At 46.4% G+C, this 25832-nt stretch overlaps 1 protein-coding gene across 4 annotated transcripts in view; it reads right to left on the bottom strand.

The window, feature by feature from the left end:
* Window positions 1-25832, bottom strand: part of CACNA1H (calcium voltage-gated channel subunit alpha1 H) — a 480991-nt gene that overhangs the window by 173470 nt on the left and 281689 nt on the right. For all 4 annotated transcript variants that reach the window (XM_038418997.2, XM_038419000.2, XM_038418999.2 and 1 more), the window contains exon 6: window positions 12669-12828. In XM_038418997.2, coding sequence (XP_038274925.1) covers window positions 12669-12828 — 160 coding nt within the window. The remainder of the gene's footprint in view (window positions 1-12668; window positions 12829-25832) is intronic.

Here is a 25832-nt window from a genome sequence, read left to right as displayed (position 1 = left end):
CCCGGGGTAGCGGTGGCGGGGGTCTGGTGGGGATTTAAAGGGCCCCGGAGCTCCAGCCCCCACTACCCTCCCGGGGCCCTTTAAATCCCTGCCTGAGCCCTGCTACCCTAGCCCTGGGGTAGCGGTGGCAGGGTTCTGGCGGCGATTTAAAGGGCCGCCTCTGCAGCTGGTAACTTGGGGGTGATTTAAAGGGCCCTGGGCTCCCAGCCACCACTACCGCAGCTGGAGCCCTGGCCCTTTAAATCAAGATTTAAAGGGCCTGGGGATTTAAGGCCACGCCCCCTGCTCAGGACTCCTGCGTACTGGTAACTCCTCTAACTTACTTTCACCCCTGACTGTCATACACGAAGTGTTTCAGAGTAGCAGCCGTGTTAGTCTGTATTCGCAAAAAGAAAAGGATTACCCGTGGCACCTTAGAGACTAACAAATTTATTAGAGCATAAGCTTTCGTGAGCTACAGCTCACTTCATCGGATGCATACACGAAGTGGTGACTGTGGGAGAGAGAAGACAGACAGCTCGGGGGGTTGCTAATGGGCTGTGTCAGTCAGTCACTGGCTGGTCGGAGCCCAGACTGATAGGGACTGAGAGGCATCGCCTCAGAGGATCCGGGTGAAACATGCTGGCAGCTCAGCACTGTCACGGCACCGCTGGGGCAGCAGCTAGCTGCTTTGTGCAAAACACTGGATTAAACGCAGCTCTGGCACAAATGGGTCCAACCCCCCAGCGAACCAAGTGGGAACTGCCCCCGCTTATGCTAGGGCAGAGCATGGCCTGGGAAGTCGGAGAGCCACTTTGTCAAGCAAAAGGCCATTCAGCGAGGGAGGCTGCATGCTGAATCTGCAGCGCCATCACAGAACGAAGGCCGCAAGGGCTGATTAGGCCAGCCATGGCTCTCAGGGAGCAATCGTGGGGCCCCTCTGCACAACGCAGAGGGAGGTCTGGGAGCAGCAGCAGTGGAAGGCGACACGAAGAGCCCCATTTTGGCCTCACTTTCTTATTAGTCAGCACACTCTGCACAATCCGCTCACCGTGGGAAGCCAGCAGCCACAAGCTGCCCTAGTAAGTCTGTTATTGATGGCTGCTGCTATTGAGGAAATAATGCACTTTCCCCATCCTGGTGGCTCAGCATGCAGCAAACTGCGTTCCAAGGAGCTCCGGGTACTGCTCCATAAATCCCATTTGACTTCCTTGCCTTGACCTTTCAATTGCAGGGTATGGAAAAAACAAACAAACCCAATGTAACAGCAGTTCCAGCGACTGCATGGAAATAGACCCGGAGCTCCCCTGCCTCGTGCTGTTCTCATTTACTGTTTGAGACCTCAACATTTCTGGCCCAAATGCTCCCTTTAACAACGCAATGCAAAGCAGAGTTTCCAAGCGCTGTGCTGGAGGTGATGACTTTTCCTCATCCAGCCCATAGGTATGAAAGACCATAAATGCCATAGAGCCACATGTCTGAAACCCACTAGCATTGACTCAGCACCCTCAGCCTTCCAAGGGAGACAGCAACGTGCCGTTTCGAGCACAAGGGGTCTTGCGAATGAGACTCAGAAACCTGTGGCTTGTGTCAACCAGTCATGGCTAACACAGAGCCAACACCCCAAAGAGCACCGGCCAAACCTTTCTCCCTTTGCATCATGCTGTGCGCTGGCTGATTTTGCAGCAAGGTAACTGTAGTACAGGCTGTTAACGTCTCTTTAAAATTAGTCCTGTGGGATCACCAGAGCGCCTCCTATTGGAAGGGGTCTCTCACATGATGCAGACACACTCAGGGTCAGAGTCCATAGGAGCCAGCTTGCTATATATCTAATAATGAGACTTTATCCCCCTGGTCTCACTCTGGGTCCTTAAGTACCGGGGCTGCAGGAAGATACTCTCAGCTGCTTGACGATGTTAGAAAGTGCAACCGTAATCAGAGCCGGTGCAAGGCATAAGCAGACTAAGCAATTGCTTAGGGCCCCGAGCAGCTCAATGGGTCCCCCTATTTGCTGTCTAGTATGTGTTGTGTGTAGGGAAGGCCCCCAAATATTCCTGCTTTGGGCCCCCAGTGTGCTAGCACTGCCTCTGACACTAAAACCATGGGGAGTCCTAGCAACTGCCTAGTTTTCCTTGGTAGTTAACGCGCTCATCCCTGTTACCCGGGTCTCCTGAGTTCAGTTACAGGGCGAGTACTGCAAAGGCCTTTGAACCTGTAAGGAAAAGCTAAGTATTCCCACGTCACCAGGAGAGAAGTTTCTGCCCCTCGGGCTGCTTTCTCATCTCGCAGGCCTGGTTATCCAGAGAGTTCCTGGAATTACAGCAGCCTTTGGTCTTAACCAGGGGAAGGAAAGGGCATTTTAGTTCCACATGCTCCAACTCCTGGGTCTGTTGACAAGAATATAGCAGCAAACAGAATGAAAGTGGCTTGAGCTAAGCAAGGTCGTTGAGGTCCATGCAGCATGTTACACTTCAGACTCCTTGTGTGTCATCCTGTGGAGTTAAGACTACTAAGCATAGGAGAAACAAAAAATCCCCCAGAGTGACGGGGAGTTGGAAACTCGTGTCTTGGATCCTGGCAGGTGAGTTCAGTACACAGGTGTGTGTATTGCGTCAGGGAGAGTCACTATGAGAAGGAGTATGATCTTGTGGTTTAGGCATTGGCCAGGGACCTGGAAGATTTGGGTTCAGTTGCCAGTTCTGCTGCAGACTCCCAGTGTGAGCTTGGAACAAGGCACTTGCCCTCTCTGGGCACCAGTTTAAAAAAAAAAAGAAAAAAGAAAAAAGAAAAAAGCAATTTTGGCCAAAATCTGTTCTGATCCATTTGCGGCATTTCAGATGACATGCTCTTTGAAGCAGCCTCTAATTGCTCACCCAGGAAAACCAGCCCAGGCTGGAGTGCAGTAGATGAAGCATTGTAATGAGCCAGACAGATGTCAAACTAAGCAGAAACTCATTACCTTCAGTGGCCCCCCAACTCTGCGACCAGGAGCACACTGGTTACTAATGGCTGCGGGGGCGGGTCAGGGCTCCATCTGTCATGGATAATTATAATTAGGATTCCACGCAGAACAAAGCTGGATTTTCAAAGTTGGAGAGACCAGCTGGATTGATGATTGGACAATTAGCAGCTGATGGATGCCAAAGCCCACTTGCTGGCGGTTGTTTCACGTTTAAATGTGCGGACGGAGACACATGCCGTAATCACGGAGCATGGACAAAGGATTCAAGAGTGATCAGGCAGGTGCGACCGATGCCTGCGTGTGATATCAATCCCCCTAATCTTCCACCCTGGCTATTATGAAAACTGTCCATCCCAGTCCAGTGTAATCAGACATAGTGCAATGCTCTACGGCACACACGAGTTTGTAGCTATCTGTCCTCCCAGCTGCAAGTCAGTTAATACATGTTTGTCTTCCCAAATCAACCTTTTCCATTGCACCCTCTCGCCCTCCTGGGTTATGTTTAACCTCTTGATTTGATACACTCCCCCCGTACCTTAAAACTGGACAGAAGGAGGGCAAATGTGGCTAGTGAAACAAAAGCATGGGGAGGGCAGAGAGATGGGCACCATGCCAGACATTTCTGCTAGAGGATAAATGTGTCTGCCTCTGTACCACCTTGACCGATGATCTAACAAGCGAGATAGGGTCAGATCTGGTCAGTGCGTTGGCGGGAGACTTCTGGGGAAAGCCTGCTTAACTAATGATCTTTGAAGCTGGGAAAAGGTTCCCGTGTGAGGTTTGGAAGGAAGTTTGGCTTCGTTCTTACATGAGCAGACCTGTTCTTTTTCTGCCTCTAGTTTGCACCTGCAATAAAATCACTTTTTTTAAAAAATGAACATCCTCCACAGAGGGCCAAACATCGCCAATGGGCATCAAAAGTGTTGTGTCCACTTATGTCACTTTTGCTGGCTCTGAGTAACCAGTGCTGTTCCTTGGGTCTATGGTGCTAGGGAGGCTACAAAATGAGACTCCACTTTCCCCCCTTCCCAACCCCCTACAAAAAGCTGGCACTGCAGCTGTTCACTGAACAACGGCTGCTCTCTAGTTACTGTAGTTGCAATAAGAAAAAATCCCATGACATGGCAGCAATGTAGCAAAATTAAGATCCTTTTTTGGTATTGATGTCCAGTTGTACTGACTGGCCTGTCAGCAAATCCAAATGGGTAAAAAAAACACAAAGCAAAACCATCATCCAATGGTAAAGAGCCAGTGAGATCCACGAACCAAATGGAAACTACTCATCTGAAACCGCCTACCTTGTTCAGGGGGACAGGCCAGCTGGTTATATTGTTATTTGCAAATAGACGTCCTTTGCATAATTTGCTAATGGCTGTGAATCCACTCATCACTAGACCCCTGTGCTGGGAGGACAAATGCACCGGAAATGAAGAGTGGATTAGCACCTCTTTCTCTGTCAGCTGGCCTGTCTGTCTGTTGTGCTTGCTGCAGTTGAATGTTGTATGTCTAGTGGAGGTGCAGCATTAACAACTCCGTCCAGTTCTAACGCAGGCAGTGGCAGTCCAAACTCCTTGCCCACTGCCTTGCCAAGTGTGTCTCAGTGCTGACTCAGAGGAACTACCCTCCAGGAAGGAAGGCAGTAGTTTATCTTCATCTACAGGCTTTGGAGCTCACGATGAGCACGCTCTTGGCAGATGCTGAGTGCACTGGATGTCCCATGAAGCCAGGGGGGAGTTCAGAGCACTCAGCACTTCATGGGATTGGGCCCTTCAAGAGGAAATTCCTCTCCATGGGAAATCAGACTGACAAATCCACTGGCTTAAGGAAAGCCAGAAGGACCAATTAAGCTACACTCACAAGCCCCTTTCATACAAACCCACAGAGCTGTCTGCAATGGCCTTTACTTACTTTCTCAAAAAGTAAGAAAAGCCAGGCAGCCAAAAGCAGGGCAGCATGGAGCGGCTCCGGAGTTAATTAAGACCGAAGTACTCATGTTCTATCTGTCCGGCAGCGTGAGCTACATACGACACATCACAGCTCTTTCACCGAATTTCTTCAAAGGCTCTGAGGAGGAGAAAAATGCTCTTACGAATAGCGGCATGCGAGGAACAGCCCACCAGCAGCCTGGGCAAGCCAGAGGTGACCTGGATTCTTTTTCTTTCTAGAGTTAAAGGTTAATTCTGGATTGGTGGCTGGCAGGGCCAAGCATCTGGATAGGCTGCTGGGTTGATCCTGTTGCTGACACACACACAGGCAGAGTCCTTCATTTCGGGTGCCAATTTCAAGTGATGCCAGATCAGACACACCACACAAGAAGCCGTGGGCATGATACCTCAGAGGAAGGTCCCCTCTGCTCATCTCCCTCCCACCACATGGATCTCTGGACCAGGGGAGCGCCCTCATTTGGGAGTGGGGAGATCACCATGGAGCTGGTGTTCAAGATACACCTTTGTCCCCCATGCTATTTTTATTCTTCTCTTCAGGAAAAAAGTCCCTGCAGTCCCTGCAAGTCTGATTTGTGTAAGAATCTCTGACCGTGGCCTCCTAGGTATGGTCATCTCTGAAGTTTGGTGTAAAATGTCAAACTGTCCGGACATCTTCTGGCAATGACGACCTCAGAGAGAGGAAATTAACTAGAAACTGTAGTCAAAGGGCCAGAGGCAGATCTCACTTACACTGGTTACTCCAGTTAAACGTCATGGATCTGATTCTTCCCTGCCCCTTGTATAGCCATTTACACCAGAGCAAATTGTGTTTAAAACACCATCATGCTCATTGGGTAACATTTTACATCACACTGGTGAAACGATGGTAGGGCTGCAGAGAATCAGGCTCTGTGATTGCATGGGAGTCACTCCCAATTTACAGGGGTGCTCAGGAAATCAGAACCAGGATTCTAGTCTTTGCCCACTACCCAAGCACCACCTGCCCCTTTCTCTTATTCTGGACTGTTGTCTCCCTCTGACAGATAAATGGAATGGGAAAAGTTAATGCCCGTCTCTTTTGTCTTGGCCTCCAGCAGCAGGCCCAGAGTGAGAGGAAAGCTGTGGTGTCTCCTTTTGCCAAACGGGACATGCCAAAGGTCTAGAACCATTGTCTTAGGCAGAGGAAAACAACAATGGGCTTTAGGGACACAGAATGTTTGGCAAGCGACACTAAATTACCACAATCTCATTCCCATTTCAGTACAGACTTCTATTCTCTTCACCTCTGTTTAAAGCCATGGCTTAATTTTGAACCTATGTCCATTGCATAAGGGTTTTTTCTTCCTTTTGACTGCTCTCCCTGGAGCTGAAAGGCATGACTGAGGGCCAGACGCATCTAGTTCAGACTCTGAAGCACAGCAGCAAGGAGGGAAAACGCCTACCTGGGCACTAAAGCAAATGGGCTGAATTCTCCCCTTAGTTACACCCATGCAGCCCTATTTACTTCAATGATGTTGGAACTTCCTCTGTCACTAGCAGGGCAAACCTCAAAAGGTTTGGGGCAGGGGTGGCCAACCTGGGACTCTGGAACCACATGTGGCTCTTCAGAAGTTAAGATGCGGCTCCTTGTAGAGGCACCAACTCCGGGGCTGGAGCTACAGGTGCCAACTTTCCAGTGTGCTGGGGGGTGCTCACTGCTCAACCCCTGGCTCTGCCACAGGCCCTACCCTGCCGCCACCCCTTTCCGCCCCCTCCCCTGAGCCTGCCATGCCCTCGCTCCTCCCCTCCAGAGCCTCCTGCATGCCACGAAACAGCTGATCAAGAGGTGCGGGGAGGGAGACACTGATCGGTGGGGCTGCCGGTGGGCGGGAGGCACTGGGAGCAGGGCGGGGGAGTTGATAGGGTGCTGCTGACGTATTACTGTGGCTCTTTGGCAATGTCCATTGGTAAATTCTGGCTCCTTCTCAGGCTCAGGCTGGCCACCCCTGGTTTGGGGGTTCGATTCTACTCAGCCACGCTCTCAAAAATCCAGAAGATGATTTCAGAACTCTTGGTCTTGACCCTGCTCCCACTGAAGTCAACGTGCGTGCTGCCATGAATCTTAGCAGGCACTGGATTGGATTCTTTGAGACTGAAAAGCTGCACTGGATTCTTGGAAGAACAAGCTTTCTTCTGAGATTTCCAGTCAAGTCATAAATCGCCCAGAAACATCCCTTCCTGTGGGATTTCACTGCGCTTGCCTCTGAACGTTTTGCTGGCACCCAGAAGCGCAGACTTGGGGGGAATGAAAAAGACAGATGATAAAATATAAATTTTGATCAAGCCTCAGAAATTATTCACTCCCAGTTTGGAGCCAAGCTTTGGGGTGGTTTATAGGCAGAGGCCAAGGTGGTGGTGGTGCTGAGTGGGGCTATTTTAAACAAATCAAATGCAGTTTTAGTAGTGATCACTCACTCCATAGGGAACAAAAGTCAAAGTGGGAGTTCTGTTGCAACATTTGGACATAAGGGGAAATATAGGAGCCCCGCTCCTTCCTTCAGGGCTGCAGAGAGCCCCTGATTAAATGGAACAGGTGCACAGTATTTCACTATTACTCCAGTGTAACTAAGAGCAGAATCAAATCCAGAGCATTTGCTCCCCCCTAATCCTTCTGAAGCCCAGCTGCTCGCAACTCCCTGTACATCCCTGAGCAACTGGATTTTTAGGTGGCAGATATGGAAAAGTTGATCCACAGCAACTTGGATCCACCTGCTACTATCCCCAGTAGACCAGATGTGCAGGAAAAGTATAGGTTGCAGTAGTAGCCACAGAAGTGCTGCCATGCCTGGAGCCCAGGGCTCCCTCCCTCGGCACCAAGTCCGGTGACTCAGGCTTAGGACAGGGAACCCAATTTAGCTCTTAATGATAAGGATTGAGCCCTTGATTAGAAAATCCTGCAGTGCCTTTGATGTGGCTAATGGACGTTATGTAACAGCCTGTTCCTCTGTGCTGGTTAGTTTTTGTACTTAGCAAGCGATCCCCGTGTGGTTAATTTTTAAAGGCTCCACTTTGCAGCAACCTCTCCCCTCCCCCCCAAAAATCATAATTTTGATTACGGGGACGCAAACCGGTCAGAGAGATTAGAGAGACTCGCCTATGTCAATGACGGCACTCTGCTCCAGGGACCCAAAACACTGCGCTCACACTGTGCTTGCCCACCATAAAATTGAAATGCAACCTCTCAGAGCCCCGTGTTAACACAGCCTCATGAGCTTTTAAATGACAACTGTGTGATTAACTTATGACTGATGGAAAGTCCTGAAGTACGCTGCGCGGCCTTTGATTGGCACTGGCTAGAGAACTCTGGGTCATCGGTATCAGAGCAATAAGACGTAGGAGGGGCAAAGTGACATCTCTGACTCGGAGGGCGGCGGATAGCTACAGAGAGATCTGAACATGACTAAAAGTTTTTATCTGAGGTTCTAAGAGGGCTTCATAGCATCATGTCTCTCAGCATCGCTGGCCAGTTGAGTAAATGTTGCAGTGCCTGTTTTAGATAATAAACAGAGGCCCAGAGATGTAAAGTGACTTGTCCTAGATCACGCAACAAGGCAGTCAGAATCAGAATCAACAAGAATCAGAGTGAGATAGGCCCCAGGACTCCTGCATCAGAACCGAGGGATGGTCTCTGCACACTGGGTAAGATGCAACACATGCTGCAAATACTAGGTAGTCACAAATAGGATATGATGAGGTAATGCGGGGGTGGGGGGCAGGGGGATGTCATAATCCATACACATCAGGGGACAGAGTTAAAGCTGCACATGCAGGCTGAACTCAGGCACTTCCTCACTCCTGTGTGGTTAACGTCGATCTTTAGCGTTCTCGGAAGTGAGATTGTTCTACAAGATTTTCGTTATGAATCCAAACCACAGTTCATAGTCATCTGAGAGTTTCCAGAAATCTTCATGTATTCAGTCTGGATCCCGGTTGGTGTGACTGGTAAGGCGGGTGCTAGGACGTACATGAAATGAATATGGGCTCAATCCATAATGTTCAGATTCAAATCCAGATCTGGAACAACCCACACTTCAGGGAGGTTGGTTCCAGCCTAGGTCTAGAGGCTTGGAGTTTTCCCGTTGATATGCTGAATAGGAAATTTGGAAACAAGCAACTGCATTTGTAGAGCCATATTTCAAGATATGCACCACTTACAAGAGGAGCAGTGACAGTGACCTGAGTGGCGGGAGGAGATCCTGGTTCTCAGATGTGGCACTTGTATATCCTGAGCTCCCTTTATAATCGCTGTTGCTCCATTTACTCGTCTTAGCAAGGCAGTTTTGTTCTCCTAGGGGTTCCAACTCTCTATTCCCCACTCCCCGATTTTTGACTTTTTCCTAACGGTTCTCTAGATGTCTCTCCCCCACCCCAGCCAGATTTTCCCCTGCTTTCTAGGCCTTCCTGGTTTCTCATCGGTGTTTTCCTTCTTTGAATAGGAGACAGCTACTTGCATTAAAACACCAGCTATCCCAGCTCTAAAACAACATGGATTTCAACAGCATTCAAGCTCTTGCTTTTTCCCCCGACCTGTTGCTGCACCAAGAGGGGGAAAAAAGCCTTAGATCAAAGTTCAATCCATTTACAGTGAGAGATTTCGATCCGTCCAGGAAGATCTGATCCCCCAACATCCATCTCTCTTCCCTTTGTTAAAGTGCCTGTAGATGTGTTTCTCTCCACTGCCATTCTGTAACTGAGCCTAGTGTCAGACTGGGCTCTTCCACCCTGCAATTCTCTAAGGTTTCTTAGTCACAAGGGGTGGCAAAGGTGGCTGAGGGACCGCATGTGCTCCACAACCTGGACACTATTCCCTGTCACAATCTGTCCACAAGGGACACATCCAAACATACCAATACCTGTCGTGCCAGGACTCTTCTTATCACTAATTATAAGAATGAAGCCCCCTTTGCACGTGGCAATAAGATCTCTATCAGGAGTGGCAGAAGCGCCCTAAAAGTGTGTGTGTGTGGGGGGGGGCACAGGTGACCGAACTGTGGCAGCACCACCTCTTCCGCGCCCCACCCCCAAGGCCCCACTCCCACGCTGGCTCTTCTCCCCCTCCCATCCCCTGCTCACTCCTCTCCCCTGGCTACTCCCGTCGCTCGCCTGTATGGCTGGAAAAAGTGGAAGGGCATAGCTGTTCCGGCACCCCTGCTCTCTCTACTGCCCTCTAAAATGACACTCTACATGTTCATAGCATTGTACAAGCACCAACGAACTGCGTGGCTGTAAGGGAGCTTTGCAGAACATTATCCTCATTTTACAGACCGGCAAACGGAGGCACGGAACAGCTAAGTGACCGACCCCAAAACTGCACTGTCAATGCCAAAACTGAGATGAGAGTGCTCAGGTTCCTGGCTGCCAGCCTCATCCTCCTTGCACTACAGAGTACGGCGTCCACTTTTTACAGTGCATGAAACGCGTATTTGCAAACACATCCCATAACAGATTTACTGGTACAGTGCAGAAAATGTTCATTTTCCAGAGAGCTAACAGCGAATAGCTTTTGCATTCTGTGTGTCAAGAGAGCAGGGTCTGATTTTGGTCTATTCATAGGGTTCCACCCAGGGCATTCTCCAAAAACTACACTGAATGTGATTAGTGCCTGAGCAGATCCTCATCAGGGGGTGAACGTGCATTCTCATTAAAGCATCTCCTGAGCCCTTCAGTAAAATACGATAATACGTGATGGACACCTGATTGGAATCACCTCTAGCTTTCGTGTTTTGGAGAAACGCAGAGGCTTATTTTGGGAGGCCCTCTCCCAACAATCTGCATTTCCCCCCTCCCCTTTCCTCATGGAGCACAAGGGTTTACTCATTCTGGTGGAGAGGGGGCTAAAAATTAGTGGAGTTTACTACACTGCATTTAGTAGTCAAGGTATCTGTCCAAAGAATGGGTTCATTCAGACAACAAATTATTGTGTCATCCAGGATACAGGACAAAGCTGAGGCCTTATTACCCATCTAGGGAAAATGCCCTACATGCAGCACAACTCCTGGCAGGAGTTGAGGAGGAATGTGTCACATATTGGGACTGATACCTGCAATTATCATGTTCAAGGAATTGACGGGGTTTCTTTAATTTGCCTTTGGGGTATTCGTGAAGACAACCCACCAGAACAAATGCTAGCATCCTAGAAGCAATCAGGACACCGAACAAGCACCCTAGACGAGCACGCTTCAGGCTAAAGCTTAATTGCGCTGATCAGGAAAGGAACTTGGGGAACCAGAGAGGCGGAAGGAACCTGTAATGCTACAGATGACATTGTGATGTGACAAAGGTAAAGAATCTCAGGAGTAGCTTTCATCTAGCACTGAACAATGAGCTAGATGAAAGAAAAAGGAGAATAGTTTTATCCTTCAAACTACTATGCCTCTCTCCCCCTGCTTCACTGCTACCTAGATCCTTCTAGGTCCAGCCCCTCCTGACATGATTGCTGATGGAGTTTTAAAGAAACAGAACCACATTGTCATCACACGCTTTACAGGGAAACCGGCCCTATGTGATTCAGAGTCAGACAGCCTAGCAGGGTAACCAGCACTTCCCACCAGGAATAAACTGCTGCAACACATATTTTGGAACGAACACACACACACACACCCCCTGACATTTCTGCATTTGCGGTTGCAGTGTTGCCAACTCTGGAGTTTCACAAGATTTGATGTTTATCTTAAATCCTCAGCTCCCGGAGTGATGAATCTCAGCTTTCATTAAAATAAAATGTAAGAGCCTGTCTCCTGTGGTTGTAAACAAAAAGCTTGGAAACGTGAAAGCTAAAGGTGCAGAAACCAGAAGGCAAATATTAAAAAAAATCCCAAATGTATAATTATTATTTTAAATCTCGTGATTTTTAGGCCAATCTCATGATTTTTCAGTGCTTGAGGTTAGTAATACTGCTATTGATAGCGCTCATATTGACATTGTTTGGGACCAATCTGAAAAATCAAGGGAAAAACTCCAGTTTGATTTGAACCAAAACCAATTTTTTCATCGAATCAAAAAACTCAACAAAAATTCACTGCTAATGGATCAAAATACTTTGCGCCAACTCAGACAGAAATTTAATGGGTTTTTTTATTCATTTTGAGTAAACTGAAAAGTTTCAGACAACTCTATGAATTTTGTTTTGAGTTTTTGATTTCGATTTGGTTATTTTGGGGTCTCCCACCTTTTTTTTTTTAAATGGCCAAATTTGAATTCAAAATGCCATTGTGAACCATAAAAGTCAAAATGAGACATTTACAAATGGTCAAAACAAAACGTTGAGGGTTTTTTTTTGAAAAAAACAAAAAACAAAAACAAAAAAACCCAACAACCTACCACCACCAACCAAAAAACCCCCAACATTTTGCTCCTGGGCAAAACTATTGGTTGAATTCAACTCAAGTTTTGCGAATAGTTTCAGAGAAATGAAAAATGCATTTTCAATGGGAAAAAAAAATCTATTTGTTGAAAAAACGTTGCCCTGCTCTAGTTGACTTCAGTGACAACGCCAGTTTACAGCAGCTGAGGAACACACACGTAAGGGTAAATCCTGGGAGGAGAACTCAACAAATGGACCAGTTCAATTCAGTTCTGCTGGCCACACCTATTTCTAATGGGGCAACCTTCCTTTTCCTGCCTGGGGCAGTGTGAAGGAGGAGATATCTGTATGGAACCCACAACTTATGCTAACCCTGCTAGCTAGATACATAGAAATGTTTCTCCGATAGCTGGAGCGGGAGAGAGAAAAGATGAGACCGTGAGTTTTCCGCTGTACTTACATTGCAAAGTTGCTGTCTAGGAAACATCTGTTTCTGAGCAGCCCTGCCCAGAGCTGCACGCCGACAATCCCAAAGATGAAAAAGACAAAGAAGCACAAGAGAAGGACGTTGCCTAACATAGGCAGAGTATCTAACAGCAGGGTAACGAGTATTCGCATACCTGTGGGGAGAAGAGAAAACAGGTTATGTGAGCCCTTCGAGCAGGACACAGCTAGACACAGATGTTATGATGAGCGCCACACATTTAGGAGAAGCTTTCTCATCACTTCCGCAGCTTCAGAAGCAAGCTTGCAGCTTCTAAGTGTGACGAGCTGTACAGTGGCACACGAAGTGACATCATCTTCTGCAGTTATCTTGGGTCCATCTTCCCTTTTCAATGGAAGATAGACCCAAGTCAAAGATCAGTACTTCCCTAAGGGCTGGGAGGGCTGGATCAGGCAGTCCAGTTCTGTCTCATCTCTCACTTTTCAATTAGAGGTATTACAATCTGTATTACAGGGTGGCCTACAGATTAGGGCCCCATCGTGTTAGGTGCTGTACAGACACACACAGAGAGACACTCCCCATGCTGAAGAGATTGCAATTTAAATAGACAGGACAGAGTGCGAGAGAGGAAACGGAGTGATGAAGTGACTTATGCAGTCCCACAACTGGTCGGTGGCAGAGACAGAAACAGAATCCCCGGTCTCTGGCTCCCATTCCAGTGTTTTAGCCGCTAGCCAAGGCTAGTTGCTGCAGGTAGAGAAAAGATGCAAAATGTGGATCCAGATTCTGTACACCCCAGTCCAGGTTTGGAGGGGTTCATCTTAAAGCTGCTGCTGAGTATTCAAAGGCCATGAAAATGCAAAAGGTTTAGCATCACATGCCAAAAAGATTCAATTGTATGTAGCATGTATTTCTACAAAGCAAGGTTAAAGGTGGGAGGTTTAGAAGTGCCCAGCATAGTCCTACTTCTGTTATAGGGTGACCAGATAGCAAGTATAAAAAAAATCAGGACCGGGGAGGGGGTAATAGGTGTGTATATATATATAAAAAAAGCCCCCCAAATTGGGACTGTCCCTATAAAATCGGGACATCTGGTCACCCTACTCTGTTGCCACTGAAGTCAGAGGTAAATTGACACCCCTCCCATAGCATAACACACTGCATGGTACATAAACACTGATGACTTTGCAAGCTAGACTATCATTGTGAAATGCCCCCCAAAAGAGGCCAGTGACTCTGGGCGTCACCTACTCAGCTCTTCTGAAAAACCACACTCCATGCAGCCTGCAGGAACCCAGCTGATAGGTTTGTCCTTTTAGCATTAGAGGGCATCAGAGCTGCTGCTCTGTACAAACTACGAATAGCTGGAAAAGCTGGCAAAATATGTATTTTAAAAAATGTATTAAAGAATTTCACAAGAAACCAACAATTTCCTTCTCCCCTAGCAATATGGGGCCCGGCGTGGAGACAAATGGGAGTTTTAATGCAGATGCTCTCTGCACCTTTTCCAGAGATGCTTTAGCCTTCAGACAGGCACAAGCAATACAGTTTTCCCCTCACTATTCTCAACCAATATGCATTGGCTATTAGTTGGAGGCAACCTCTCCCAGGGATAAGAGAGGGGCTGATAATCCAGTGTCTCCTCCATCTTGACCTCGCTGCTTAGGCTCTTTGTGAGGGTGTTTTTCTGTGATGTGGACACCTCATTCACTATGATGTGGGGAGGAATCAATTCACATTATATAGGCTACTGGTCAGCCATCAGGATACATTCCTGGTCACTACTGATTTGAACCTGTGACCTATGCATGAAAGGCACCATACCTCCTTACCAACTATTGTGCAATGCATGTAACCCCATCACATAGGCATTGGGACAACCTCTTGCCCCACCTCTGTTAAATGTTGCTTTTCCTGTTTCCATTTGCAGCTCAGACTTGGGGAGTAATTCAGTAGTCTCCCTCCCAAAAGACAAGTCGTCTTCAAGAGACCCCACCTGACTCAACCTTTGTCAGGTTTCTTACGATACATTTGGTGAAAACATGAACTTCCCTGGTGTTTCGTGTCATTTCAGTTCCTGGTACTAGGGCGGATGTTATGGGAAATAACACCCTTGCAAAGGCTTGGAGAGAAAAAACAGCGCCTCCCACGATCGCAGGGACCGGTGTCGAGTTTATCATTGTCACTGCGCTAATGAAACTTCCTTTGTGTGCGTGGGGTGGCGTTAAAGTGGGAAGACAACAGAACGTTTGGTAGGTGTCAGCACTGAGACACTCCCAGAACGTTTATTAACAGGGCACCCTCTTTTTCTCCTGTTTGTCTTGCTTTACGCGCAATCATTTGTGTTTACACAGGCTGTGTTCTCCGCTCCATTAGAGGAGCGCACAATGCAGCTCGGAGAAACTGGGGCATCCCAGATCCAGTCCAGAATCACGGCCTTTTCATTTCAGATTTTGAACTGAATGATTCTCCTTCTGGCTGCTTTTTCAGATGGCTCCCACCCTGAGAGATTCTGCCTCCTTGGCGGCCTGCATACGACTTCCCTCCAAACCTCTTCCCTCTTCGATTTTGGTCATGGGATTCAATAGGGTGAGGAGGGGGCACTCCCTGCACGAACCCGTGAAGTCAACAGAAATGAGGAGAGTATGATAAAAGACAGACTCTACATCTGCACATGAATCACAGAATTGGATGCTTGCGAGGTGGCTTCCCAGAATGCTCTGGGTGTGGGTGAATCAAGATTTAAAATTTTAAAACTCTGGGGTGCCAAGGCTCATCTCCACTGAAGCTGCATTTTACAGGCTGGGAGTTCCCCTTCTCGACTCAGGAGCTCAGTATTATTCAATAAATTCAAATGTATTTGAGCATAAGCTTTCGTGAGCTACAATTCACTTCATCGGATGCATTGGAAAGCTTATGCTCAAATAAATTTGTTAGTCTCTAAGGTGCCACAAGTACTCCTTTTCTTTTTGTGAATATAGACTAACACGGCTGCTACTCTGAAAACTGTCAATGAATTCACACTGCAGGGCAGGACGACATGTGAGGCCAAAGGCTGTGCCTCTCTGATGGACTAAGGGCTCAATAAACTTTCTAAAGAAACATCCCTACTCTTCAGCCCACCTGCCAGCATCATCATCTATTCAAAAACTACCTTCTGGGAAACCAACACATGCCAACAAGTAACTCACCCGATGCCCCGAGGAATACTTTCCTACCCAAAATTCATCTGGGCAGAAGCATTCTTATAATATCCACAACCTGTCAGTGCCCCAGCTGGGGTGTAACAAATCCTTGGACTACAGACAACAATCGCACTCATGTAGGGAGGAGGGCTAGAAATCTGTCCCTTCCACTCCAAAAAATACAGGCCTCTGCCACTGAAGCTAAAGAAGAACCTCCCTACCTGACTGTAGCAGTAGGTCTTTTATCCTCTTTCTGAACCAGCCACCAGAGGGCGACATCACTCTCATATACACACTAAGTCAATGCTTTACAATGGGCCCAAGATTTCATCACTGGTGCCAGTGGATGTGTCAAAACCTGCTCTTCACAGCCAGAGGAAACTTTAGCTTCTGTGCTATATTTCTGTGATAGGAGAGAAAAATGGCTGGAACATGAAGATCCCAGAGAGTGCAAACTATGAACAAGACGGGTGAACGTTACCTGAAACATACAGGAGCTTTGCTGACAACACTTTAAGCCCATGATGCACACCACCGTTCTCCCGGAGTGCTCTCAAGTGCTGTCAGACTGCGCTGCTGTCAGGCAGCCATTCCTTTCACAATGCCTGACTGATTGTCTGGCTGCCTCAGGGAAACAGCACTGCAATCCCTTTCCCTGATCGGTATTGAACTGTCAGGGGGTTGGGGGTGGGGATTCCGGGACGTCCATATTGAGCATTTTCAAAAGGCACTAATTGTTCCAGAAGTAAAGGACAGATCCATAGAGTCCTCCAAGAGGCAAACCACGATTTCAATGCAATTTACAAGGACGGGAACAGGAAGAAAGCAGGCGAATGTTAAGAGCATGCCTGTGAATCGTGGAGACAGAGGGGATTAACCAGACTGCTGTACAACATAAAGAACCTATCACTATGTATACTCCACACTTCCTATTACTGGTTAGCCGTAGTTAGACTATAATTTTTTTCTAGTAGCAGTGGCAATAGGAAAGTCCTGTGGAAGATCTCCCAGACACTGGTCACTAAGTTAGAGCACTAGTCCTGGAAGTAGGAGACCCCATTTCATCAGAGTCTTCCCACGTGATCTAGGGCAAGTCACTGAGGGCTTGCCTTCACTTCAAGAGTTAACTCGAGTTGGGTTGAATGAGGCAACAGGCTGGTGGTATGAGCAGCCTAGAGTAGCTTGAGTCCCTGAGGCATCACTAGCTCAAATGCCACTATACCTCAACCTACATCCTGCCAGGCCAGCTAGCTGGAGTTTAAAGCACCACTGAACGCGAGCTAGAGACTTTTGTGTGCAAATGGGAGTCAGGTTGGGGCAGTACTTGGGTAATACCTACAGCTAACAGCAGTGGGGACAAGCCCTTAGCCTCGCTGTGCCTCAGTTCTCCATCTGTCAAATGCAGAGAAGAGACCTGCCTGACCTCACAGGGGAGTTGGGAGGATAAAGACTGTAATGCACTCAGATGCTATGGTAACGGGGTAGGGGAGGGGATAGAAGTTCCTAAGGTAGTTAGATAGAATTGTTATTCTTAAATACCCAAATAAGGGAGCTAGGGTGTAATTCTGGGCTACTCATGTTGTTTTTCACAAAATTAGGGGTATTTGACCTGGTATTGGGGCCAAATACCAATATAGATAATTATATTTTGCCTATCTAAAATGAAAATGAATTCTCTTGAAATGAATCATTAGTAGTAGTAGTAATTATAGATTTATGACATCCAGAAATGGGCTTGGCTCTTGACAGTACAGGTAGCATTAAGATCTAGACTGCGTCCCGAAGAGTTGGCCATCTAATCTGAATACAAGGTTCTTCCCCATTTCCTACACTAAACTGTTGTATGATATTGCTGGTGTCATTTTAGTGGCTGATGTGTCCCACCCTAGAGGTGGCTTCATTTTGGTGGGGTGAGTGACAGAACACCCATCCTTACTTGGATATGGTTTAGAATTCTGCAAAGAACATGGACAATTGTAAAACTGTTAACTCTTAATAATATTGTTTATTCCTCACCTGATGAAATAGGGCCAGACAGTGAGCCGGCATCCATGCAAACCAATCCACAACCCCAAAGCAGTGGAAATGTCACGTCAGCTGTGCTGGAATGCCAGACAGCAGAGAAACCCTCTGAACACCATGACGGTGTCTCATGGTACCGTAGCTTCAGTTAGTGGAAGTGAAAAAGCAGCAAGTGAGCTTTTCTCCTCCTGCTGTTTAGTCCTCCCACAGCCACGGAAATATTGCAGAGGAAGATGGTGAGCCAGAGATTGAAAACTGGAGCAGAATCAATTAGGGGAAAGACTCTGCTCTGTGGAAACGATGCAGCAGCCCAGCAGGGAGAAGGAAAGAAACCTCGGTCATAATATCTACTTCTACAAGGCCTAGTTCTCCTAATGCATGGAGTTTGATGCTGTCTGAAAGTCCCATGCTAAGCGTCTGTGTGGGACGACAGTTCATTTACACTTTGATGCGCAAAGCTTCCCTAATAACGTTGAGCCTGTCCCCTAAACAAGCCACGGCAAACTAGTACCATTAAGGGGTTTGTCTTTCTTGGCCCTGTGGAAGGAACCATGTTTAAAAATGACCGTTGCTAGCATGGTTTCCTTGACTATACGTAGGCTTTGCAACCTTGTTGTAACCATGTTAGTCTCAAGATATTAGCGAGAAAAGGTGGATAATGTAATATCTTTTATTGGACCAGCTTCCGAAAGAGACTCGTTTTTGAGCTTATACAGACCTGAAGAAGAGGAGCTCAGTGTAAGCTCAAAAGCTTGTCTCTCTCACAAGCAGAAGTTGGTCCAATCAAAGAAATTACCTCACCCACCTTGTCTGTCTAATATTCTTAGGCTTGGCAGAATTAGATTAAGTTTTTTAAAATAATTTCGACTGATAATATTGCTGTTTATTTTTAAGCACGTTTTCCTGATTTTTATCCATTTAAATTTTTGCAGTTGCGGGAAATTATGGGGTGGGTGTGCAGGTTAGACAATAATTATTCAATGACAGTAGATGTTGAGATTAAAAAAAAAAGTAAAGCTTTATAACTGTTACAACACAAATTGTCAACATCACTTGTCAAAATGCACAAATTAAATGTCCTTAAATCAACTCTAAGAAGTTTTCAAGCAGCATTTTCCTTACGTTGCCTATCTGTAAATTTCGATTATTCTGGATGGGAATACATCAGCTTGTGTATGTATGGTGATATCGACGCTGATTGACATTCACCATTAAAACAGTCTTCCAAGCCTAACTGTACTGGTCAAGGACTTATGGATGGGGCTTACCCAACAAACCTGAGATGCTCATAAATGAGGGGTCAAACTCTGCCTTCGCTCTGTGCTTTGTAGTTAGAGGTCAGGGTGACTTCCAAGTTTAAGTTAAAGCAAGAAAAAAACCCATCCTGAGGAATAATGACATGCAAATTAGTGGTTCAATAAAGGTTAAATGAGTCTTTCCAAAACCAACCAACCATAATTTGAACAGCTGATAATTGTAGCTTTGAGAGAAAGAAAAGGAGAACTAAAAAAAACCACAACAATGCTAAGTTCCAAAAAAGGAAAGAGCTTTAGGAACTGAACATTCCGATGGAAAACATCATGCATGGTGCAAATCAGTCTGTCTGACAGATAATGCTGGCGACAGTGCAGTCTTCAGGGGCATTTTATCCTGTTAAGAGGCTGCTCTGCACAGAACTCTCCCTGTCTGTGTAGAGCTATTTCTCCCTTAATTTCCCCGCCCCTGCAAGATGTTACCTTCCATTAGTTATCCCAATTGGATAGAGAATGGCATTTAAATTCTGATGTATTTTCTCTCTTACCCTCTTAATTTTCAGGTTGCTGCTTCTTCCAGCCAACTCCCAAGTCATGTCTAATGCATCGCCGAGTAGTTCTTAATTACACAGGGCTGCAGCTCGATGTCCTTTGACTTCAGAGGGAGTTTTGTCTGCGTAAGGGCTAAGAACATCAGGATTTGGCCCAGTTGCCCAGGCAGTGCCACTTTTTTTGGCCTAACGGGACCAGACCCTCAGCTTGTGGAAATCAATATAGCTGCATTGAAGTCAATGGGGCTGCACTGATTTATGCACATTCCATCCAAGGATCTCAAAGCACTGTGAGATCATCAGCTACAAGCAATAGCTCAGCTCTTCTCCCGTACGGAGATAAGCTTGATGCTGGGGGAAGAGGATGAGTTGCGGGGCAAGTTACGCCTCCCAAATTCCCCAACTGCATTTGCTCCATCCCAGGCCTTTTGGCAGAGGTTAGAGGCTACAACAACGTACATAGACTGGTTCTGGTCCTTGTGGGATCTTATATCAGCTGTGAGTTAGCCTAGTGCAGACATGCTCCACACCACCCCCAATGCATGCCCTCCCACCCCCATAGCAGAATGTAGGGGGGCGGTTAGCGTAGCAGATGGCTATGCTACTTTACATCACCTGAGAACTTCACTGTGGCAAGGGAACTGTAGGGGAACCTATACCAGTTAGGGCCAGAGCCCATCACTTTACCCTGTCTGAGTGGTGCAAAGTGGCAGGATCAGGAAGAGAGAATCCTTACCAGTAAGATAAACCTCAGTAGTAATAACTAATCTCACAATGTCTTGTGACGTATATGTTACCCTCTATACAAATGGAGAAACTGATGGACAGACATCATAAATAACTCTTCAAAAGTCACCGAACAAGTCAGTGAAAGAGCTAAGAGTAAAACTCGGTCTTCCTCAACTCCCAGTCGTGTGTGTTAACTATTAAAAGTGTTGCTTCCCTAAAGTCACTCAAAAGCGCAAGCTTGAGGAGCTACAATGTCACAACATATATGTATTTAAAATACAGTAGGAGACTAACTTGAGTGCACAATGAGTTTTTATTTCACAGCATTCATTCCCAATGCACTCTGTAATTCTAACCCCCAAGGAACACATTCAATAATACTGCCCTTCAGACTTGACTAACAAATCTATCTTTGGAAAAGCAAAGGGCTCATGTAATTCCCAGTGCTAGGAAGAATTTTTGCTCTTATCCTATTCTCCTTCCCCCATCTTAACCATTTTTGGGAAAAAGAAGGTAAAATCTATCTTCCTCTGCCAGACAACTTGGTTGTTTAGTGGCACTGCTCTAGAGATTGATCCCATCTGTTACTATCTATGCAAGGCACTTTGGATCCTCTTAGTAAAATGCCAAGTGTGCCATGGGAAAAAATGATTAGAGTCAGTTAGGCAGAAAACAAGCCTCATGATTTCTTTTCAGTTTCATTACATGTGGTGCCCATTTTAAAATCACATGTTTTTAAAAAAACAACAACCACCCAGCAATGAAATGAGCTTGAAAACAGTGACCACTATTAAAAACCTTACAGCCCGTGCCAAAAACATAAATCGTGGAATTATCTTTTTTCCCCAGTCATTTCCAAGGAATAATTTCTAATACAGATGATGTTTTTATTGGCTGGGTTCCTCCTCTCTTTCTTTTCTTTGAAAAAATATCTTGTGGATGAATTTATTGCACATGAAAGCGAAGGGGTAATAGAATTGGATGAGGCCAGGCAAAGTGCAAGGTTGTCGTGTGGATAAATTGCTGTGCTATTTTTGACAGATCTCCTCTTTGGAGGCTTTTGGTTCCCTGTTGGAAGGAATTAGAGGACAGTTCTATCTACTATGCAGTAACTGCAGTTAAAATCTGCTTAGATGATTGTTCTTCCAAAGCTGAGCTCTCAATGCAGTTAGCCCTCAATACCCAATTCGGCTTCCACCAGTCTCTTTGAAATACCAGCTGCCAAGACCATTTTCCAGCCCCACTATTTTCACCAGGTCACCTCTCCCTGCATTGGATTCCTCCACTGGCTCCTTCCTTGCTGGCTCATCAACGTCAAGCTTTTTGTCCTGGTCATCAAGGACCATCACAGCTGTGCCCTTCCACACTTTTGCATGCTGGTCTCTTTTCTCATTGTCCCTCATCCTCTCCCATTCAGCCATCCACCTTCCCTCACAAACATCTGTGCACTTCATTCCACGCTGCCTCCATGCATTGACAGCCCTCAATGAACTGACCCATGACACCCTTCTCTTCTCAATTTATTCCTTTGCGGCCTGATCCAAAGCCCATTTATGTCAGTAGTAAGACTCCCTTTGAGGTCAGTGGGCTTTGGGTCACGTTGTCTTTGATTCCATGGATTTCTGAGGCTAACCAAAAAGGCAACTCATCATCAACTTTGGGGCCCTTAATGATTATTGAAAACCACAAAGAACTCTAAAAGAAAAGGAGTACTTGTGGCAACTTAGAGACTAACAAATTTATTTGAGCATAAGCTTTCGTGAGCTACAGCTCACTTCATCGGATGCATGCTTATGCTCAAATAAATTTGTTACTCTCTAAGGTGCCACAAGTACTCCTTTTCTTTTTGCAAATACAGACTAAACACGGCTGCTACTCTGAAACCACATATAACTCTGAAGACAGAGCCTGTCAGACAGAACCAAGAGCCACTTCCTTTGTTATGCCTACAAGAAAGGATAAATTCAGACAGTCAGGTGTAACGGAGGTGTTTTTAATTCATTATTTTTAAAGTAAATAAATGGAGGACCATAGGTGCTGGAACCGGAGGTGCTGCCGTAACCCCTGGTTTGAAGTGGTTTCCATTATATATAGGGCTTACAGTTTGGTTCAACGGCTCTCAGCACCCCCACTAGCTCTACATACAACTTGGGTTTCCTTTCAAAAAGGCCTTGGGATCACCCTAGCTAGAGAAGAATTCTTATCTGCTTTCTTATTCCATCCCAACTGGAGGATCAACGGGGAGGTAAAATGGATCTCAGTACCAAGCTTTCCTATTAGATCACTCCCACTAGATTTCCTGTATCAGGGGTTCTTGTGACCACCCTGCCTTCCCATGTGATAAATGGAAGAGGGGTCCTGGTTTGGAAAAAGTAATGGAGGGAGGTCTCAAAAAGGCTGGATGAAGGCAAAGGGAAATTGTGCCAGGTGTTCTGGAATCATGTGACTGTTAAAAGCCAGTTTTTTTTAAATTGATTTAAATTTTTAAATCTCTACCCCTCATGATTGTGAAGAAAAGCTTGAAAAATGTTACCCCATTGCAACTGGCACAGTAACCTCTGCCTGAATCTGAAGAGAGCCTGAAACAACAGCTGTGAGGGGGAGAATTGCACCATACATCTCAATGGGGTGTTAACTCCACTTAGAAGCTATGGCCAGCACTATTCCAACAGAGGGCTGTGTGTGTGCTAGAAGACATGTACAGCAGGCCTGGTCCACTCACTCAAACAGATTCCATTCCATTCCATTCCAGCTGCTGGTTAAATATGGGGGTGCCCCTGACAGCTCTCCTGCCTCTGTGCAAGGGACATGAGCCTGCTGCCCCAAGGGAAGGGTCCAAGCACCATGTGCCCCTGAGTGTGTGGGGGGGGAACCATGTTCCTGCCCCATCTCTCTCAAAGGGAACATATTCCCCATCCTTTAATGGATGGATGGGGCCAGTGGCAAGCTGGGGCCAGTTCGCACAAATCAATTGTTAAATTTTGAAGCCGGTTTAGAACCGGTTGTTAAAGGGTTGGGCAAACTCTGGCTCGCGGGCCACATGCTGCCCACAGGACTGTCCTGACCCGAACTCTCGGCTGGGGAGGCTCCTCTGTGAATTTTTACTCACCCAGCGGCACTCTGAGCCTTCGGTGGCACTTTGGCGGCGGATCCTGGAGCGACTGAAGGACGCGCCTCCGAAGTGCCACCGAAGATACGGCGCGACTGAAGGAACTGGTTCTTCAGCTTCTGGCAGCTCATCACTGGATGGGGCCACAGTATGGGGTGTGGGCATGGGGAGTCCTGCATCCTGGTATGTTCCAGACTGACCTAATCCAGCCCTGGGTCCCAGAAGGGGGAAGTCTAAGAACCGCTATTCCTATACTACTCTATTTAGATCAGCTTTGCGAAGGTCTATCCTGAGCCACTCACTCAGGGGAAGTCTCTTTTTCTGATGGGCAGGTAGATATTTTACTCCTTCCTCCACACCCCCAATTTATGGCAATTTGGCAAGGCTGATTTTAACACACTCCAAATGAGGCCAAGCTGACATGCTGCATCTCAGGGAGGCAAGGGAAGGGGGTTTTGCGGTTTGAATTTTGTCCAGGAAAGTTGTGCAATGACACTCATCACAGCGCAGGAATGGGCAGTCGCAGTGCAAGGTTCCCTTCCCACCTTCTCCACCCTGTTCTCTCACACAGCTCAATTCCATTCTATGGCTAGAGAGTGGCTTAGTCTCTATGGCTGACTAGTGCCAATTGTTATACTGATTTATGGGATGAGTCGCCTTATTCAGGGTTTCAGCAGGGGGTGAATTTCCCTCTGTGTTAAGCTTTGGAATCCCCCTGGATCAAAGCTGCCTGTCTGTACAAACATAAGTCAGCATTATTATACTGGTCGTCAGTTGCTCTGAAAAAATAAAAATGGAGGGTTATCACGATCCATTTTGGGCAGATCCTGGATCGTATCAGACATCAGGCTGGAGCACTAAAAATACCAAAGTCAAAAGTGGACAGAGTTAGTGCCTTATAAACAAGAAACAGTCTGTGCTTATCTACCCTCCAGGAATTGAGATCCTTCTAAGAATACTAATCCTACTTTGGCACTAATTCAAGATGCTATTAACACTATGAGCCTGTCCCAGCGGCTCATCAGGCCAAGCAACTCAAAACATGGGTTTAGCTTTTTGAATTTAATCTCATAGTCTATTAATGAAAAAAAAAGATGAATTTCTGTTACCCCTCTTCTGAAGAAAAAGCAAAACGGGGATTATGGCAACAAGTGCCCCAAAAAAATCCCACTTCAAAGCCTCAGTAGCAAACTCATAAAGCAGAACCATAAAATTTGGACCCGGATCAGAATTTCCCCAAAGCTGTGGAGGCATTTAGAGACAGGGTGTTGGTTCAGACCCATTTATTTAGGTTTAGTCTACGATACAAAGTTGTGCCAACATAGCTATGTTAGCTAGGAGTGCGAAAAAATCATCTCCCCCCAGCTGATAGAACGATGCCAGATAACCCCTCCCATGTATATACAACTATATCGACAGAAGAGTGCTTTTGCTGGCATAGCTAATGTTGTTTGGGGAAGTGGTGTAGCTATGCCAGAATATGCTACGTCTCTGCATAATTATGTTGGCATAGCTGTACTGGCAGAGGCTCTGTCATGCAGACAAGCTCTTAGAATGAAATGATTGTCCTTAAGGCCCCAATTCAACCAAGCACTTAAATTCCATTGACTTCAAGTTAAATTAGGCATAGGTTTAAATGCTCTCCCAAATTACAGCCTAAACCACCCTTTAATTCAAAAGGCAGCTAGGGGGTGGCTGAATGGATGCAGAAAAAATAAGAACCAATTTGAAACCTTTACCCACAAAACCTGAATCTTTCTTGTGGTTCAAAGAAGTTCAGAGAGCTCCCTCACCAACTAGCTCATATTTTTGTTCCACTCTGCACTTTTCCCACTCCCAGCCGGGACTAGAAACAACGGAGCCAAAAACCCATGAGAAAGGCTACTCCCTGGGATATTTCTGGCCTGATGAGAAATCGTGATAAAAAATTAAATTCTGAATCCAAAGCCTCCGAGGTCCCTTCGGTCCTTGTGTGTACCCTCCAAAGTTTTTTCTGACTTGAAAAAAATGTCATCACGGAATTTTTTTTAAAAAAAGAAAGTCTAAAAACTGCAAGGGCCGAGAGAAACTTCAAAGAGTATTCCTGCAGGCAAACATCATCTGTTTTCTTGCCTGTTCATGTAAGGTATTGGAATCAGAACAATTTAGTGGGAGTTTGTTTTGCTGTCTGTAGCTGTGCCGACATTATGGGCAATTAATCTAAGTGGGATGCTCAATGATAATGCCATATAATTCAAATGCATTTTTAAACAGGAGCAGGAAAAGCAATTTCTGGAGGGAACCTGAGGATTTGCAAACAATTACACTGCCTCTCCAAAAAGAGAGTATTT

This window comes from Dermochelys coriacea, chromosome 10, assembly GCF_009764565.3.
Source record: "Dermochelys coriacea isolate rDerCor1 chromosome 10, rDerCor1.pri.v4, whole genome shotgun sequence".
Taxonomy (NCBI): domain Eukaryota; kingdom Metazoa; phylum Chordata; order Testudines; family Dermochelyidae; genus Dermochelys; species Dermochelys coriacea.
This window is presented reverse-complemented; position numbering and strand designations above follow the sequence as displayed.